We start from the raw sequence: 19,925 nt of genomic DNA on the forward strand, positions 1-19,925 counted from the left end.
ACGATATGCATGAGATGTTAACGATTGCTAGGAAAAGTATTAAAACAGCCCCCAAGATCATTTCACATTTTATGCTAACCAACACTGCACTCCTCAAGAGCTCCAAGAAGGCATCTAGATTTACCTTAAAGTCCTGAAGCACTCCAATTCAATGACTACCGGCAAGTGCTATAAGTTGTCTTTGAGACCGTTCCAGATTACCAAAAAGATAAGTAGCATATCCTATGAGTTGGATTTACCTTCGAAAAACCAAGTTCACCCTATGTTCCATGTGAGTCGCTTGAAAGAACAATTGGGACAAGATAAACTAATTGTCCCAATTGTGAAAGCCCCACGGCTTGAGGATACTACTCGTTATGTTCCACTCGAATCTGACTTAATTCTTGACCTTAGGACTAAATGATCCCATCGAACCGTTTATGCATGTATTTGGTCAAGTGGAAATACCATCCAAAGGCGAAGGCTATTTGGGAGTCGGTATGTTCATTGAAGGGTTGTTTTCCTCGCTTCAATCCTGACGATATTACTGATGACAGCAATCATCCCATAAGGGGAGAAGTGTTACATCCCTTGATATCCAGATAGGCACTTGTAGCATTGGTCACAATGGTCATGAAATGACTTAATGAGAATGAACTAAGGGCACTTCAGGGTTAGGGCAACCGAGTCCTATTTATAGAACTCAAGGCCCTATTGTACACATCATTGTGTGATCACCACTCTTGGGACCTTGGCCTGTTGGTGGCCGACACGTCCATACACCGGGATGGTATGGGCCAATGATATAGGATGCCAACCCTTGGGATGTGGTCATGACCCGGAGTGTTGTTGGCTCCCAGGCTGCAAGGTGAGCCCATTCGGCTCTATAGCTGGGAGATGAGTCTAATGTCTAGTCCCTTTCATGGTGAGTATGGCTTGTATCGTATCTCTTGTGCATGTTGGATCCTAGAGGGACGTTTCATTAGCAATTATGTGTGCCTTGCATAGCCATCTCCTGCTTATGAGCTCAGACGAGCACATTAGGAGATCTTACACTGTTTGTCATGTATTTTGATAGAGCAGGCATCTCCATTAAGATCCTGCATTTCTTTCTTGGTCAGTTTAGTCGTATTCACACTCATTGGATAGTTTCTAGCTTGTGCATTTCCTTTTCAGTGGATTTGGACTACATTCACATTGGTTAGATTGAGGTTGCCAGCATTTATGATGGCGACGTCATTATTTTATTCATATTTATGCCATCGACCGGATTTTTTGGCACATCATGACAACAGTCAACAATTTTGGCAGCCTCTAGCTGTAAATAGCCATCACCCACTTGGTTAGTCATTATCTTCTGCAGGTTTTCAGCACACTCCACCATTTAGGACTCTCCTTTGTCCATCATCACTGCCATTTGTCATCAACCGGATCCAATGCCCTCATTTATGCTTTAGGCTGCGTGCAGGGACTAATCAGTCCACCTTTGTGTTCAGCTTTCATTTGGTGTTTAGTGCAGATTTTCTTCTTCCATTCTCTTCTTTCATTGCAATCTTTCTCTTCCGTTCTCTCTCCTCATTCGTGTTTCTCTTCCATTGCACACTCACATGTTCTTCACATGGGCTATATTCACACTCCTTTGCACATTACTTGATTTATTAATGATTCACTAAAAAATAATGTGGATATCTAAACAAACTACACAAAAGCATTCGATCTTTCACCAATTTGATTTGCCTTTTATGAACTTGGTGTATAATGGGCATTCTCTCTTCTTGTCTCTTCAAGACTTTGGCTTGGAGAAATAAATGAAGATGAACTAAAACTCTTTTATTCTTGCTAATTGTAAATGTTACATCTTGAGACGCCTCCATGTGTATCATAACATTTTGAAGGAACCAAGTACTCCACAAAGAAGTGTACTCGTGACCAACACAAATGTCCTAAAAGTGCCCTATAAAAGTTTGAAGGTTGTAACTATATCTCAATTTGTATTTGCGAGGCCTTCATCTACTTGACCTCTCCACCATTGCATCTATAAGCACCAACTAACAAGACCCTAATAGATTTTTCCAAGTCTTCTGCTCTACTCCGGGAAGGTTTTAAGCCCTTATCTTTGATTTGGACTTAGCCCAATTCGCTCCTTTTTACACAATTAGGTAGTGCACAATAGTCCCACACACACAAACTTCATCCGTGAATCAATTTCCTACAAGATCAGAACCTTCATAGCTTGAAATGGCAGCAGACTACCTCTCTATCAAGTTGTATTGAGTTTCTAATGTCGATAGTAGATGTTTGAACTTTTCCTATACTTAGTCAATACACACCTTGTCAAAGGAAGGGTCCAAGGATCATAACTTCCTAGACCCTAGAATGTATGTACCATGTGGCACATTAAGCATCATGAGTTTTGTACCATGTATCTCACTTAGGTTTATATGTCAATATATTTCAGGCCTGGAAAGAAAACCCTATATAATATCATGTTATCTTAATCCCCAAAGAGGAGGAATCTTCTTGTGATAAATGTCACATCAGCTTGTGCAGTATGGTATCTTTATTTTGGCTTCTTTGGCTTTCAATGTGCTCTCATCAAATCGGTGTGGGCATTAAGATTGCAAAGTACATTTTGGTTCAATAAATATTTCACAAGAAAAGAGCATTCTAAAATCTCTATCATAAAACTATCCAGATTTTACAAAAATCAGAACCGTTAATACCAATTGAAAGAATATATTTCATTAACTAGTACTGTGAAAAAGGTGCTCAGAAATCCTTCATCAGGACAAAATTGCAATCACTAGCTTCATCCAGTGGTTGAAGGATGTGCATGCAAGCTATATTTATGTTAAGAGCTAATAAGGATCATAAATAACCTCCTCCATTTCTCCAGCTCAAGTTTATTCCAAGTCCGAGGTTTAGGTACATTGCAGGGTCCAACTGTTGCCTGCAATAACACAAATTTCAATTAAGGTCTTAGCAAAGGCTTTGCCTACTGATAGAACTCATAAGAAAGGCTTTTCCACTGGACAGAATTGATAAAAGGAAAGGCACGAGACCCCATCTATGAATTCAATAAGTAGCATATGTAATTAGATCAACCCTTTTGATTCTTGGTGGGCAACTTTGCAACTGTGACTCTGAAAACTCATCACTGAACCAAATCTGTGATCTCCCCATATAACATAGTCAGCGGTGTTCCTTTGAAATCTTTTGAACAAGCTTTGTGCATGCATTTCTTCAAGGTCAAAAAGGTATGTTAAGACAGTATTTAGATAGTGATAACACAGCCTTGCCTGCCCAAATCCACAAATCAGCAACTTAATTTGTTGGATCGTTCCTCTGATTATTCAGCAATGAAGCATACTGCTGAAGCCTGTTCCAACTCAGTCGTACTTGCCTATTCAGCACAAAAAGTTCTCTGTTTTACCACACATGATTGTAGCTCCACTGCAAACTCCTCTGTTTTGAGCATAAATCAATGGCTTATAAAGTTGCCCGGTATCAAATCCTTGGTTACATAGATCTACGAAAGTATCGCAACATAAAGCATTCGTATAGCTTGGGGATGAATTTTTTCCAATAATGCACTTTCCCACGAAGCACCCCTAAGGATTTGACAATCGTGGTCCGTTCATCCATTGCCCTTGGGACCATAAAACGCGAATTCCTTGATGGCTTATCCATGTGCCTGCCTGGAGAACACCCTTCTTATTGATAACTACGAGATCTGACCCACCAATGATCTCTCGAACCTTGTTCAGTAAGAAAACACCTCGATCCAGAGATAGTCCTCATCATCCTGTAGCAGCGAACCAAACAGATCCCATACGGGAAGCACCTCGAATTGACTGACACTCGCGATATTTAATCTTCCACAACCCTAGCCTTAGGCGATCTGCAACGATCCGATCCGACCAGGATTCTCCTAAAATGTGCGTTTCTGGTCGAATGTGTTTCAAGAGGGAAAGCATGGAGGGAAGTGCTCGGAGCTGCGTACCTGTTGGTAAAGAGCGTAGAGGACGGCGGTGGATTCGTCTGAGAAGCGCGGGGGGTGAGCCGAGGGCGAGGCTTGGGAGCTGAACCCAGCGTAGGCAGCCGCCGCGAGGAAGCGGTTGGGGTAAGGAGGCCCGACGGAGGACGAAGTACGGCCATTCGGAGCCCTCGCCATCGAAGCCTGCTGGCTCTCTGAGAGGGAAAGCTCGCCGGGCGGGGCGGGGCGGGGCGGGGAGGAGAGGAGAGAGAGAGGGAGGGAGAGAGAGAGGGGCGGGGCGGGGCGGGGCTATGGCGATAAATGGCAAGCTCCAACGCGATGGTGATTGTTTATGGCGTCGAATGGTTTAACTCTGCGCGTGAGATTTGTTGGTGTCAACCAAAGAACAAAGAAAATCACGGTGTCACTACTACTGACATATAGCCTTTGTATTTTCCTCTTTGTCAAAAACCTTAACATGTTTTGTAATGCGAGCAGTTTTTGGCTCTCTATCTGGGCCTAAAGTGAACCATCCCAAGAGATAGCAAGTATTGCCAAGCCGAGCGTCCAATAGCGAGGAATCAACCCTCAAACGAAGAGAAACTCACCCATCCACCTCAACCAACTGGGCTACAGCCTCGTTGGTCCTCCCACTTACATTGGAATATGCTTTACAATTCCAGCATTAATTGTGCTCCATGTTTCGAGTGTGGGTTCAATTCACTTAGTGTGTGAGTTCAACCCCGAGACTGCACATCTCTTATGGCATATTTAAACATATGTGCATGTCCAATGTCTAGCCTATTAAACTATGATCATTCATGAGATCAAAAACGTTTTTGATAGGTAATAGAATGCAGATGTTCTTTTTTCAAAATTGCACATAAGCATATGCTATGGTAATGGTTGAGGGGATCTTGTCATGCTAACACTCACACTCCAGATGACAAGCAATTGAGGCTCTCATCAAGAGCAAAGCTGCTCAATTTTGTCGATTACTCTACAAAGGCAAAGCTTAACAAGCGTTTGATCCCTGCAAGAACAAGATCTACAATCGATGAGATATCACCTTGGATGAGAGGGACATTCTTAATGCTCTTCCATCTACGAATGAGACACCATCTCATGTGCCCAGTAAGCCCAAATCACTTCTTGCTCCCATGTCACAAAACCATCTACTTCTAAACAACCTCCACGAAAAACCTTGCCTTATTGTTACTAGCAAACCATGCAAGACTCATAATTCTATTGTATAGCATTTTGTACTAAAGTAATGCATTGATCAAAACTCTATTGTAATTTTCATCAACACATATGTTTTAGTTTTAAAAAATTGTTGTCGATTCAACTCAATGTCAATGGTGCATTTTGTGTTGAGATCTAAGATCTAAGTTGTAATTTGCAGGAGAATGACCTATACAAATATACAAACAACCATCTTATATACTAATTGAATGCAAAGAGAATGTAAGAAAGAAAACTTCAACTCAAAGAAACACACGGTCTTATGTCCATGTAGACTAACATGTATCCAAACCTATACGATAAAATAGCAATGCATCTAGGGGAAAAAGACATTGCATTCTACGATCCATTTACTTGACCACGTTTGAGATATACTCGATATCTTCATGGTTATTATTGCAAAGTGGACTAGGTGGTGAATCTAGCATCTTAAATCTTAGAAATAAACAATTGAGTTAAACATGAAAGAATTTGAATAAGTTAACAAATTTACAAAAAACAAGAGAAAAACACATGATAAGATCCAACCTCCCCCATGACAAAAGGCATGGTTTGTCATTCTCTATTATGAAATAAGGAAAATACAAATATCAATCAAAGTATAGAGTTTTATATATTAAGAGATTTCATATATCTTGCTATGGTTGATGTAGAAAATGATATGTGCTAAATCATTACATTTTGACATCACCATCATGTTTGGAATGTGCCATCAAACCCCCCCAAAAAATGACTCAAAAGCTTTGAATTCTAACTCAGATGAGGGAGAAACAACAAAACTAAGGTTTCACCATGTTCTCATGTTTCATGCACGATCCTACGACTTTTGTAAAGAAAGCTAGGAAAGCTTTCTGAAAATGCATCACATCAAGAAACTAGCAAAATATTCCATGAAAAAAGTTTATTTTAATAAAATATATATTAAATCTATTATTCAAATATTATTTATATTAAATATATTAAATCAAATAATTTTGATAGTAAAGACAAATGATTCATTTAAAATGACAATTAAAAAAGCTTAAACTTATAACTTACAAAGAAATAATATTTTTTATAATAAATAATATCATATAAATACATATTATTATACATTGTGCTTACTATATAAATTCACTTAAAAACTATTTATGTAATAATCCACTCACTACATCACAAAGCACATTAGTATCCTTCAATTTATCCACCAAGCATACTACGACTAGTATCACACATGTGCCTCATGCAATAAGTCATAGGCCATGTGATAAATAAACAAAATCCACAATAAATAAAATAAATTTAACTTATTTCCATAGTCAGTTTCAGTAAAATACAATGATAAATATAATTCCATAATACTTATATCATTATACACTCCACCCTTCCCCAAAAGCCTTAAAAAACCCCACCCTAGCATGAGTGTGTAAAAAGTAAAGGTACATTTATATGGAAAATTGATTGCTAAATACAACAGATGTTTTGTTGTTGAAAGTGAACTAGATATTTAAATTGGGAAAGGCTATCAAGGGGAGGCTCCAGTTGATAGGTAGGGTTGCAAGGCCCACCTAGGGAGGGTGATTAGGATAGGTTTTGTGAATATGATGGCTTTTGATACACTAGTAATATCCTTTTCCACGAGCATTATTGTAACTCTTCTAAAGCACATATGAGCTTTTACAACATTTCTCAATTCAACCCTTTTTATTTTCTTACATATAAGTGTTCAAAATCAACACAGACGTGTGCATTAAGAGTGGGCTACAAATTCTTTATATTGATGCACACATCCATGGATTGAATTAAGACTTGGAAAACATCATTTGTTAAGTGAAGATATCCAAACTTGTAGTAGTCGTTTGCCCTCTTACACTACATAATGGCCATGAAGTACACAAATTTTTTACTCATCATCAATGGAAATTATAGAAAGCCTTGGAAATTACCCTTGTGAGATTACAAAGTTCATACTAGTTGTAAACCACATAGTCTAGCCATTGCACTTTTCTCCACACGTGAGTTGGAAAAACATCTTTTTGTTATTTTTGCCAACAAAGCCATTATGGAAATGTTAATTATAAGAAAACTTGGCACATTGTTGAGGTTGAAGCCTTGCCTTTTGCGATATGAATACTTGAACACTCATGTTGTGTATGGTTTTTTGGGGGGTTTGTTTGTTGCGAGGGGCACTTATTTTGGGCTACCATTTTGTGCCCAATGTAAGTCACTCTTCTATTTAAAAGAGCATAGAGTTTCCACCTATATAGCACCCTTGATGCAAAAGCAAATCGAGTCTACCCTATGTACAAATCCATAAGTCATGAGGCATAATGCAATAATAAGTTTGGGGTCTTGTAATGTGCACACATCAAAACCATTAGAAAATCAAGTGGAAGGGATGAAGTCCGAGGTGTCATCTAGGCACAATAGTAATGCACTCAAATAATGAAAGGTAGTAGAACATTTTAGCAAGAAGATTGAGTTTGAGAGAAAAAGAGTGATGTTGTTGTGTGATTTAGGTCTCTTAGTCAAGCTTGTTTTTTATGCTACATGTACTCCACCTCTCAATTAATTATGAGATGCTTTAGCTATTTCTATAATCCACTTCCTCTTCAAACTCAAGGCATATGTTGTCATCTACACACAATGCCACCATCTAGACCTTGCTTTCATTTGTTCAACAGGCAACACATGTAAGGGGTCCTCATTTTGTAGAAGGCTGCTAGAAAATAAGGTGCAAAATCTTAATGATGGATTGTCCTCACACAACTCCTTATATCCATATATAGGTATTCAAGGAACAATATGTCTCTAGCTAGACTTCTATCAATGCTTCCTAACAATACACATATCATGAGAATAAAAGCAAGCTCATAGTCTAATCCAATGAGGTTCATACATGAGCATGGAAAAGTGTTATGTGATGTAACATGCATCTATTGGAACAACCTAATATGTCACTAGCAAGCATGGATAGTGTGTTTATGGTTGCATGCATACATAAAATTAGAGTATAAGTAGACAGAGCAAGTAAAGATTCCTTAAGGGCACCTAGGTTTCATCTCATTATAATGTAATGTGTTGGTTGTTTAACATGGCGTCACCCAAAAGGACCAAATGGGAGGAATGTGAAATGCCTCAATTAGTAAGTCACTTTTTGGTATAGGGATACTAAAAAACTACTAGCTTGTGTAGAGTTCCAGGCTTTATTGTTAGATTTGTAATGGAAGAAATATAAGTAGAAACACATGCACTTTATAAATGTTAAATTTGATATTGACATCAAGGAATCATGAATATACTTGAAGAAGTCATTCCTAACGCATTATTTCTAGCCTTTAGTTTCTTAATCATATATAGGAATAATATGGTAGTAGATTTCGTGCTAGATGTACATACACTAGAATTGAAACCATTTTACAATGTCACATTAGTGCAAATAAAAAATATTGTAGATGAAGTGAACGGTAAACTCATCAAAAATAGTTTTGGATATTTACAAGTATTAAACCATGGTTTTCATCTCTCTTAAAGGCGGTTAGGGTTTGGACGGTACAAAAGATGAAAATGGATAATCCCTAATGGAACATGCATAAACAGAACTATGTATGGTCATTAAGAACCCCATCATTGCCTAAAAGCCAAACATATTATATGGAGATAAATCTCACTTTTAGGATCATAATCACGTGATCTCTCTCTCTCTCTCTCTCTCTCTCTCTCTCTCTCTCTCTCTCTCTCTCTCTCTCTCTCTCTCTCTCTCTCTCTCTCTCTCTCTCTCTCTCTCTCTCTCTCTCTCTCTCTCTCTCTCTCTCTCTCTCTCTCTCATGTGTGCCCTTCCCCATGCAATGCAAAGTACCATAGTTAGATTAAATTGCATAGAATGCATGCATGCATAAACCAAAATTACACTTGTCCATGATTAAAGGTATTAGTTTTTTAAACAACTTCATTTAACGACCATGCTTGTAAACATCCTACAATCACAACACAAAAAACCTTGGCAACAATGTGTTTGGAAGTAGGTTTAATTATGTTTTGAAATGAGCTATAAATTTCTCCATGTGTAGCTTCCCTTTTGAGTTTGATTCATGACCAAAAAAATAAGTTGACATGGCACCAAAAGATTAAGAGAAGACACCTTTATCATGTTATCGAGCACTACAAGATCATCATGATTATGGTTCGGCTCAAGGAGTAGCAACCACTTGTTCTTAATGATGCAAAAAAAAAAAAAAAAAAAAAACCATGATTCACAAGGTTTAGGAAGATGGCTATGAAATATAAATTTTTTTTCCTCATCATCAATGGAAGCTACATAAAGCCTTGGAAATTACCCTTGCAAAATTTCAATGTTCACACTAGTTGCAAATGACGTAGCCTAGCTTTCAAATCAAACTACACCATTGCACTTTTCTCCACACATGAGTTGGAAAACATCCTTTTGTTATCTTCGCCAACAAAGCCTTTTGGAAGCATTAATTGTAAGAAATCTTAGCACATTGTTGAGGTTTATTTAGTTGAGGTTGATTTAGTGTTTTTTGTAGTCGAGAATTATCTATATCTCTAGCTAGACTTCTATCAATGCTTCCTAACAATACACATATCGTGAGAATAAAAGCAAGCTGATAGTCCAATCCAATGAGGTTCATCCATGAGCATGGAAAAGTGTTTTGCAATGTAATGTGCATCTATTGGAACAACCTAATATGCCACTACCAAGCATGGATAGTGTGTTTATGGTTGCATGCATACATAAAATTAGACTACAGCATATGAATGGTTGCTTGACCTCAAAATGCTTGATCGCACAATTTTTCCATTAGATCTCAATTAGTAAGTCACTTTTTGGAATAGGGATGCTAAAAAGCTATTAATTTAAGTAGAATTTCATCTGTTGTTGTTAGACTTGTAATGGAAGAAAGTATGAGTGATAATAGGGTTTAGATGGTACAAGAGATGAAAATGGAGAATCCCTAATGGAACATGAATCAACAAAATTGTGTACAATAATTAGATAGGTCCTCAAGAACCCCATCATTGCCTAAAAGCCCAACATATTACGAGGATCTCTAGTTTCACAAATCTCATGTTAAGGATCATAATCAAATGATCAATGATGCCAATTCTAAACATTCATAAATATAAGTGCTATGTTGATCTTTCTTGCACATTCATTATCTTCCATTTCTAATACTCTTGATGTAGTAAAGGTTCTCTCTCTCTCTCTCTCTCTCTCTCTCTCTCTCTCTCTCTCTCTCTCTCTCTCTCTCTCTCTCTCTCTCTCTCTCTCTCTCTCTCTCTCTCTCTCTCTCTCTCTCTCTCTCTCTCTCTCTCTCTCTCTCTCTCTCTCTCTCTCTCTCCCCCCCTCTCTTTCCCTCTCTCTCCCTCTCTCTCCCTCTCTCTCCCTCTCTCTCTCTCTCTCTCTCTCTCTCCACACACGCGCAAGCATGCACGCGCATGTCCCCGTGTGCACGCACACAGACATGCACCCTTCCTCGTGTAATGCAAAGTACCATAGTCTTAGGTTAAAGCATGTAGGATGCATGCATAGACCAAAATTACCATTGTACATGGTTATATGTATCAGTTTTTAAACAATTTCATTTAATGACCATGCTAGTAAACATCCTTTAATCACAACAAAAAACTTAGCAACGCATATTTAAATAGTTTATTCAAAAGTAGGTTTATTTATGCTTTTAAAATGAACTTATAAAATTTACCATGTGTGGATTCCCTTCTTAGCTTGATTCACAACTAAATATAGTTGAGATGGCACCAAAAGATTAATAAAAGACGCCCTTTGTCACATAATTAAATCTCTTCATGATCATTGTGATTATGGTTCAACTCATGGAGCAATGATCACTTTGTTCTAAAGTGATGCACAAAATAACCCATGACTCATAAGGTTCAAGAACATGTCTATAGATTATTTCAACTTCTATGGAGAAAAGGTCAACATTCATCTTCCATTATTTACAATATAAGGATGCCTGGAGATGAAGTTCAAGATGGATCTAAAGAAAGCCTAATCTTGTTCCTCTATATATAGATATTCATTTTGATTGAAGATTTTTCTATTAAAATTCACCTTCCAAAGGTACCAATACTTTGAATATTTTTAAATTGTGTATGCATGTATGCCTCTATGTGTATGTCTATGTGTATATGTATATCATTATGTTATACACATGTGCACGCATGCATGGGTGCATGCACGTGCACACACACACACATAGATGTATGAATGTATGTGCGTACACACATATATAATGTTCTTTAACAATGTATACACATGTGCCCCCTGATCCCCTTGATGATATAGCCCCTTGGCCTTTCCCACTTCTCTCTCAAAATAGATATAAAGGACGACATTAATACTTAGAAAGCTATCACTTTCATCTACAAATCTCAAGCCAAGTATTGCCTAACATCTTTTATAGATCATGTAAACTTTAAATTATTTAAAGGTAAATGGAAATTTCCATAAATTTACTTAAACAAGAAGGAAGGTGAGAATTAAAAAACACATTTGCTATGTTTTTGTTTTTATGGCACCAATGGAATGAAGTATGACAACAATAGAAGAAACCATAAGAATTTTGTTAAGCAATGTTCAAGCATCTTTAGTGATTTTTATAAGCTATTGTTATCTGCAAAGGGTTGTTAAGTTTCTTTTCTTATGGCAACAACCATTGGTTCAAAGAGATTCTTCACTTCATAAGACCCTTTCTATCATTCAAGTTCAGCACCTCATGAGCAGTATAAAGCTACAAAAGCTTCAAACCCTAAGTATAGCCATAAAAGTGCTTCAAAATACCTATGAGATATGATATAAGTTATTGTTGGCTTCTCAGAGTGCTCTCAACGGTGTGATTTTGTTGGAGACCCTTATTCTTTCAACTCAACTCATTCAAGACTCAACTATCCCTTACCTAATTGGCAATTCCAAGCCATCTACTTCTCTAATTAGACTCCTTTCATTAATGCGAACAAGAAAATATAATAATTTAAGAGGTATAGTAGACTCGCCTACTTACCTTTGTTGCATTGTAGTCTAAAAGCTACCAAAAGTTTGATGGCGGACTCACAATCCATGTGGTGCTCCTTGATCCACTTTCACCTTATATCCAATCTGATACACAATGGCTCCATCATCTCTCTCTCTCTCTCTCTCTCTCTCTCTCTCTCTCTCTCTCTCTCTCTCTCTCTCTCTCTCAAAAGTGTGCAAGAGGATAAACAAGAAGCAAGAAGAGTGGAAACTCTCGAACTTGCACACATAAGAATGGGATCTTTATTCAAATTTCACATTTTCTACATTATGGTTAAATTTAGGAATTCTCACTTAAGTTGGGTACCCTCTACCCTTTTCCACTTATGTTGTGAGTGGCCCTTTTCCCTTGTGCATGCACTATGGATTTTGTGGACATAGTTTAGGGAAAATGGATAAAGATTGCCTACAACATTCTCATCAATTGTAGGTCTTCTAAATTGTAACTTTGAGTGATATTACAATTTGCATGGGAGTGAGCCCACTGGCTCTCACTAAATGTTACAAACACTTCATGCTCTCTCATTTGTAGTAGAGGGATCGAATTACATATGTAGCTTAAGGATGAGCAACGCCTAAATTAATATAATGAAGTTTGAAAAAAAAAAATCTCTTATCGAAAATAATTTTTGATACTTTGACTGTGCATCCTTTGTTTTTGTCATTCCCCTTAAGGTTAACAAACATGCTAGCAAGTTTTTGCTCATTAACATTCTACAAAATGGCAATTTCACGAATGCTTTGTCAGCCATTGACATACAAATGAATGGAAAGGATTTTAAACATCCCCCTATGAAGCATGGCCTTAGTTTCATAATTAAGTTTGTGCTCAATAACACAAACTATGAAAGAAGCATGGTATAACGCAATGGCCTTTTGTGATGGTCAATCTTACTAGCTGCAGTTTTAGTGTAATCTTCAACAAAAGACTTTAGCTTATAACTTTGATGGGGAAGGGTGCCATATAACTCCTCCCTTATTTGTAACAATAAGTTGTAATAAACCTTCTTTGGAGAGGATTATAACATGTCCAATTTAGGCTCCTCCCAATTTTATTCCCATGCATGGAAAAAAATGTTTATTGAGGATGATAAAGTAGAATTTAGTTCATGAATGGCGAAAACAACATGAATTTGTTTTTTATGATGCTATTACTTCTTGCTCTGCAAATTGTTAAGGGACTAAGGTCTTCATAATGTCTAATGGTAATGGTACTAGTTGGTTAGAATAAGAAGGTAGATGCCTAGATACACAAGACCTTAGAAAGCTAGATTGGTTCGAGCAAATTATTAGATACACGGAACTTTAGTAAGATCATATGTCTTAAAGGGAGCTTATAGACAAAAGTAGTTTTAGGAATTAGGAGTGTACTAGAGTTTTGGCTAATCTTGGCTTGCTTCAATCCTAAGTATTAGAACCCAGCACAAAACATTCTCAAATTTCAATAGATAACCATTTATACTAGTCATGTGTTTGGGTGATCAAGTATGCAAGAGGTCAAAGTTTCATTGGCAAGAAAGAGATGCAATTTATATTTGAATCGATGCATAAAATGTTACCATGGTATGGGATTACAACAGCTAACAAAATTATGTTTGTTAATATGGAGGCTACAAGCCTTTAAATTAAGCATAGATTAGACAACATTGGTATGGGATGCTAGCTTGACCAAGAACTTAATTTTGTCAATATGAAGACTACTTTAGTTAACACTAAGGATAGGCTGGAGAAACCTCAATGTGCCTCCTTTATATTAAGTGGACTGAAAGTTCATTTTATCTATTCGGAGTGCTTGAAGGTATTATGAAATAAATTTTTTGATAATAAGAGAAAGCCTCATAGGCTAAAGGAAGGGTTGTCAAGTTATGGATATGTGTGTGGGACATCGTATTACTCTATTTGAGTGCTAATGTATCAACTCTTGATGAAAGACACTCCTTGGAAGTTAGCTAGTTCAATTCATAGTCCTAAGTTGTAAACAAATTACCAAAGTTTGACTAAGAACTAAACATCCTTTTTTGCTTGTAACAAAGCCATTCAGACTATGATTTGTGTTGATGCACATATGACCTTTTAATACAATATTTCCTTTTTTTTGCATCAGAAAGTCAATGTGGTCTCTATCATTAGAAGTCGAAGGTGACAAAAACTAATACTTTGATAGAATGAATTTCACTTCAAAAGTTTCACTTTGATAAAATAATAAATCTTTAATAATGTTACTAAGCAAGCACATGCTATTTTAGAGAGTACAATGAAATATAATCATCATTTTCAAAGAAAAACTATGACATGATGTTGATAAGGTTATTTGATACTACTATTACATATGTTTTCACACAATTGGTACGAGAATGCATAAGCACTTCAATAGTAAATTTTATGACCTACTTAGTTTATAAGTAAACATTTGGGTCCATATACATACATTCTACGGACATGCATTCCATGTTTCTATTGGCCGCCTAGTTCTTTGTTTCTTACATTGACAAAGGCACCATCAAAGGCGAGGTGAGAAATCTATGACTTTGAGAAAGTGAAGGTCATGCATTTCATGAAGCTCATGTGAATCTCATTATATCTAACAAAGGTGGGCGAGGTGAGAAATCTATGACTTTGAGAAAGTGAAGGTCATGCATTTCATGAAGCTCATGTGAATCTCATTATATCTAACAAAGGTGGATATAGTAGGTGCATCTTTCATATCCATTTCCTTATTTTAAAAACTCACTTTTTCAAATCTTTTCCAATAAGTCTTGCTTTCATATATAGTCATATTTTGATTGCATGACTTTAATCCACATACTAGATACTTATACTTGATAATTACCAATATAAAAGAAATTTTGATGTTGACATTGATTAGCATAGAATGTTGTGCTTGTATGAGGAATTTGCTTGCCTTTATAACAATTAATATGTGTGCTTAGAATTACCTAGGCAATGGAAAATTGGTCGTAACAAATAAAGTTACCAAGTTCCATGACATAAATATTGGCTCTATGTAGAAATTAAGATGAACTTCGCTCTATGTTACTAGAAAAAACACTTATGTCTAGAACCTTTGCTAGACCAATCAAACTCTTTGAGTATTTTCTAAACATTGTGATATTTTACAAGCATGTGAGAAGCCTTCCGATGTCACAAATTAATGAAATAAAATATATAGATTGTTAATTTGACTATGACAACTGTTTCATAATATTTTTGTTTTGATATTCAAAACTAACAATCATATCTACTACTTAAGTAGATGTAACGGGATTTCAAGATTTTACTTAAATACAAAAAAGGGCATCCATGTTGTCTAGGTAAATGTATGAAAAAGTAACTTGGTCTTTGGAAGGTATCAACAATGTGTTTTGGGATACTCGTTTTGGTATTGATTTTTAAATCACCTTAGACAAGCCCAAAACATGATATAGCTACTTTTATTTATGTTTGTTGGGAGTAGAAAAGGGGCTAGATCAAGCTTACACTTGTTGAGATTGAGATCTAATGAGAGCTCACTCAACATAGTCCACCACATTTGGGTGCATTGCATGGTTCATTCATGAAATCTAGCCTATCAATAGTCTCTTAGAGTGATGATCCCACTACAGTATGTGCCACCCAATTTTTTACTTCAAATGTTATTCACTTTATGCACTTTTTTATGAAACTATTACTCACGTGCAAAGAATGGGCCAAAGTGACATTGGTAGATTCATCAATAAATACTTCAATTTTATAGGAGATAATGTCTAGAGAGAAGGGGGCAACACACATGCACACGTGCATGTGTGTGCATGTAGTGCACGTGCACATGCACACACACACATACACAAAGTATTGGAGTTGCTAATAGTGCACTTGGTGGCAAACACACACATTGAATCTTTGCAAGAAACATTTGTCATGTTCATGTCACCTCATGCTGCCTTACCATATATGCCAGGCACACATATAGGGAAAGCACTCCCTTGATCTACAAAAGCAACAAAGGGCTAAAATCTATCAAAACAACAAATACTCGAAGATAATGCTTCTATGGACCTTTGTTCTTTATGTGTCTTATATCAAAGCTAAGCAAGTTGATTTGCAAGTGCCTCGTGGTGAAACATGCAAATTAATGTGTCTCACGAGTGGCACTCCTATCTACCCTGAGGTGTATATATAAGGTCATGCTAGCCTTGCCTATGTAACCTAGTGGTGCTAGATAATTGTATAACGAGTTTTCCACTATAAGGTTCTTCATCTACTTCATGGTTAGAGTGCATATGGAAAATTTCTTTGCATGGTTTTCATACCCTTTTAGTCCCATTGTAGTTTGCCATACTTTCAAGTTTTTGAGAAAAGGATTTTATTAGGTTCTAAACAACTCATAGGGAGAAAGATATTTGATTCTTGATAGTTCTTCAATGGGATGCAAAGCGAATCTATTGCATAGTAATAGGGCCTATAGGATTTTCTCTCCCAATGTCACTCACTTGTGCAAATGTTCTATTTTGGTTCCATTCCTAGTTTCACAAATGTTGTTTGAGGGAAAAGTCTAAGTGGCAATTATGTAGTTTTGGGCAAGGTCCAATATACGCAAACTAGCATCCATGTTGTGTGACCAACAAGTTGAGTCCCCCCTAAAGTCCTTGAGCAAGTCCTTGAGAAGCCCTTGATGAGAGATGATTTGGTATTGTGTGTCAAGTTGGGTTCTTTTCTTTTCCTAATATGCATTATACATGCAAAGTTGGGTTCTTTCCTTGCCTTAAAAACTATGGCATTTTACTTAATAATATGCTAAGAAAGTACCAAAAAGTATGAGGAGGCCACTAACTCAAAGAAGGATCCAATTAAGGAGGATAAACTAATGGGGTACAAATGGCAAGATTAATGGTGAGATTAAATATTGTAAGGTTGGAGAACTTCAAGGTAGTCAATTTAGGCAACCTCTTTAGGAAAAATATGGCATCAAAGCACCTTAGATTAATAGGTTTTTAAATCAGGCATTGAATGCATGTGATACTAAGAACTTACATATATTGAACTCCCCAAGTTCTTGAGATCCTTGATGAGAGATTATTTGAGCTTTTGTGTGAAGTTGTGTTCTTTACTTTATGTGCTATACATGCAAATTCTGGTTCTTTCCTTGTCCTAATATGTTTTATACATGTAAGGAAATATGGTACCAAAAAGTACGATGAGGTGACTAACTCAAAGAAGGATCCAATCAAGGAGAATAACATAATGAGTACAAATTGCAAGGTTAATTGTGACTTTTGGTAATTGATGTAGGTAACCTCCTTAGGCAAAATATGGCATTAAAGGACCTTAGGTCAATAACTCTAACAAGCCCACAAGGGAGATCTTCAAGTGATCAAAACAAAGAGAACATGGTGTCCATAGAAGTTAGAGTAGACAAAGAAAAGAAGGCTAGAAAAGATCTACATTGGCAACAAATTCTCCATCAAGAAAATGATTTGACAATAGCAAGTCTTAACAAACCCTTGTACTCCGTATGAGGGGTTGAATCAAGAGGCTTAATCCCATCTTGCCAATGGTGCAAAGAATAAGCCTTATACCATGGAACATTAGAAGAACATGCATATAGAAGAAGAGACATTACTAAATGAGTTGTTAGGAAATATAAAGCTCACTTGTTTGCTTTGTAAGAGGTGAATTGTGGGTTGGCATCATGTTGGATTTGCTAAATTATGGTTGTTCTTGTGGATGCACCTTATAGTGAATCAAGAGGTATGGTTAGCTTGTGTAAATAATGGCTTAGAACCAAATGTGTTTTGTTAGTTGTATAGGGGAGTATATAGGTGTCCTTTTCATGAAATAAAATAAAACTTGCAAAATATTAAGTGCATAAGCTTTAGTAGCAATAAAATGTTAGCACTTAGAGAAAATCTACTTAAGGCAAGTTGGAAGATACAATTGAGGAGCAAGAAGACTGATCAAAAGTGCCAAATTTTATTTTTCAATGCCATGTAAAATCTAAAGAACTTAATATACTATTTTAGACACCACTCATTTGTAAGGCACACTTATAAATTTTTCCTACTTATTAATTACGGTTGAAGAAATATTTTGTCTTTTGTAAGAAGTAAGTAAGAGATGGGCTCACTCCCATGCAAACTGTAAAATCACCCAAGGTTACATTAGAATTGATGGCTTGAGTGCTTCCTTGTAGTGTTAGTATGCTTTGTTCATTGGTGCAAATTCATTTATCTATTATGAAATTAATGCTTTTATTACACAAGTAAATGTTTCAACGTGGACCTTAAGCATTAACCTAATCATAGACATGTGGGTTATATTGTAGTTTTGATAAGGAGTTTAGATTGGATGGTCAACATGCTAATAGGCAAAGATAGGTTATGATGTCAAATAGTAAACTAGGTGTACCAAAGTGACTTGCCACATGAATCTCTTCTTTCACGAAACCTTGTTTAGTAAAGGATAGTGTTGAAGTTTTGATGGAGAGTTTAGATTGTGATAAAGAACAATCAAATCCAAAGCATTATTTGTAATGTGTAGCATCTTATTTGAGCATAGACCATTGCAAGCAATTTCAACTTGATATTTGTACTCGTCTATTGGGGGAAGGGGCTTTTTTAATAAGATTTCTGCTTTAATTCCTTGATTTCAAACTCATTCTTAATCTTGTAAGGTGGTATGTACCAAAAGGTCCTTGCTTCCTCCTTTATTAGGGTATTTAAGAACCAAATCTACTTGGATCAACATGCTTTTTAGAAAGATGTGCTTGTGGCCTTTCCAAGTGCATGCTAGTGGGGACATGACCTCGACAACATTGTCATCGACAATATCTGTGTCAATCATTTTGTAGGCTCTTGCTAGAGTTCTAACTATCATGCTGAGTTAGATAAAGCATTCAATCACGAATGAGCTCTGTATACTGTGAATTTTATTTTGCCACTTGCAAATTGAGCATAAAACACAATTGGGTTTTGCCCTAACTAGGGGTTGTGGTTTAGAAAGACTAATTTGATGGTGGGTTTGGTCCTTTACCCCAAATCAGTATCCAAACTCTACTTTAACTTGGCTAATTTATCTTGCTTTGACTATTGGGTGTCCCCACAATCAACAATAACTAGTGCTATTTTGATCATGGGTCCAAAATTTTTCTACACACTATTATCTTATGCATGGTTAACTCATTTTTTTGTAATGGAGTAGCTTGAGCAATAGATAAGGATTGTTATTACTGTGGATATTGGGTTATAGATTTAACACCCTTATTGATTTGGTCATTCAACTTAGGCTACATATTTTGAGAAATTAATGGGGGCTAGATAGCTTTAGTTGCATGATGAAAAGCTCTTTGTGCTTGTATACCACTACACACTTTATAAACATGGGCTTTTGAGGGGTTGCTTTGGGTCTCATAGTTGTAGTCTTTGTTGTTGACTATTTAGAGTGTTCTTTGAGGATGGGTTTGGCCTTGGGCTTCTACTGCATTGGTGGCTTGATAGTTTGGGTACATTTGGAGATGAAAAATAGTGGGTTACTAGCATGAGATTAGTTGAGATTAATGATTAATGTCCTTGAAATATTAACTAAGTGCTTGAAGCAAATAAGGATGCTATAGTGGCCCATGGCTACAAGATAGAGAGGCTACCCATTACCTTAACTATGATTGCATGATAAAGCCCATGATTGACTCTTAGTAGCCCACAACTAAGGATAAAG

At 36.6% G+C, this 19,925-nt stretch overlaps 1 protein-coding gene across 1 annotated transcript in view; it reads right to left on the reverse strand.

Annotated features, from left to right (window-relative positions):
* The window catches only part of LOC148032906 (acyl-CoA-binding domain-containing protein 6-like), a 47,962-nt gene extending 43,753 nt beyond the window's left edge, over positions 1 to 4,209 (reverse strand). Inside the window, exons 1-2 of the mRNA XM_087683595.1 lie at positions 3,983 to 4,209; positions 2,859 to 2,929 (exon numbers count right to left, since the gene is read on the reverse strand). Of these exons, the coding sequence (XP_087539721.1) occupies positions 2,859 to 2,929; positions 3,983 to 4,153 (242 nt within the window). The 5' untranslated portion in view covers positions 4,154 to 4,209. The remainder of the gene's footprint in view (positions 1 to 2,858; positions 2,930 to 3,982) is intronic.
* Between the last annotated feature and the right edge of the window lie 15,716 nt (positions 4,210 to 19,925).

This window comes from Lygodium microphyllum, chromosome 8 (assembly GCF_053477565.2).
Source record: "Lygodium microphyllum isolate KBCC chromosome 8, Lygodium_microphyllum_v1.1.10, whole genome shotgun sequence".
In the NCBI taxonomy this organism is placed as follows: domain Eukaryota; kingdom Viridiplantae; phylum Streptophyta; class Polypodiopsida; order Schizaeales; family Lygodiaceae; genus Lygodium; species Lygodium microphyllum.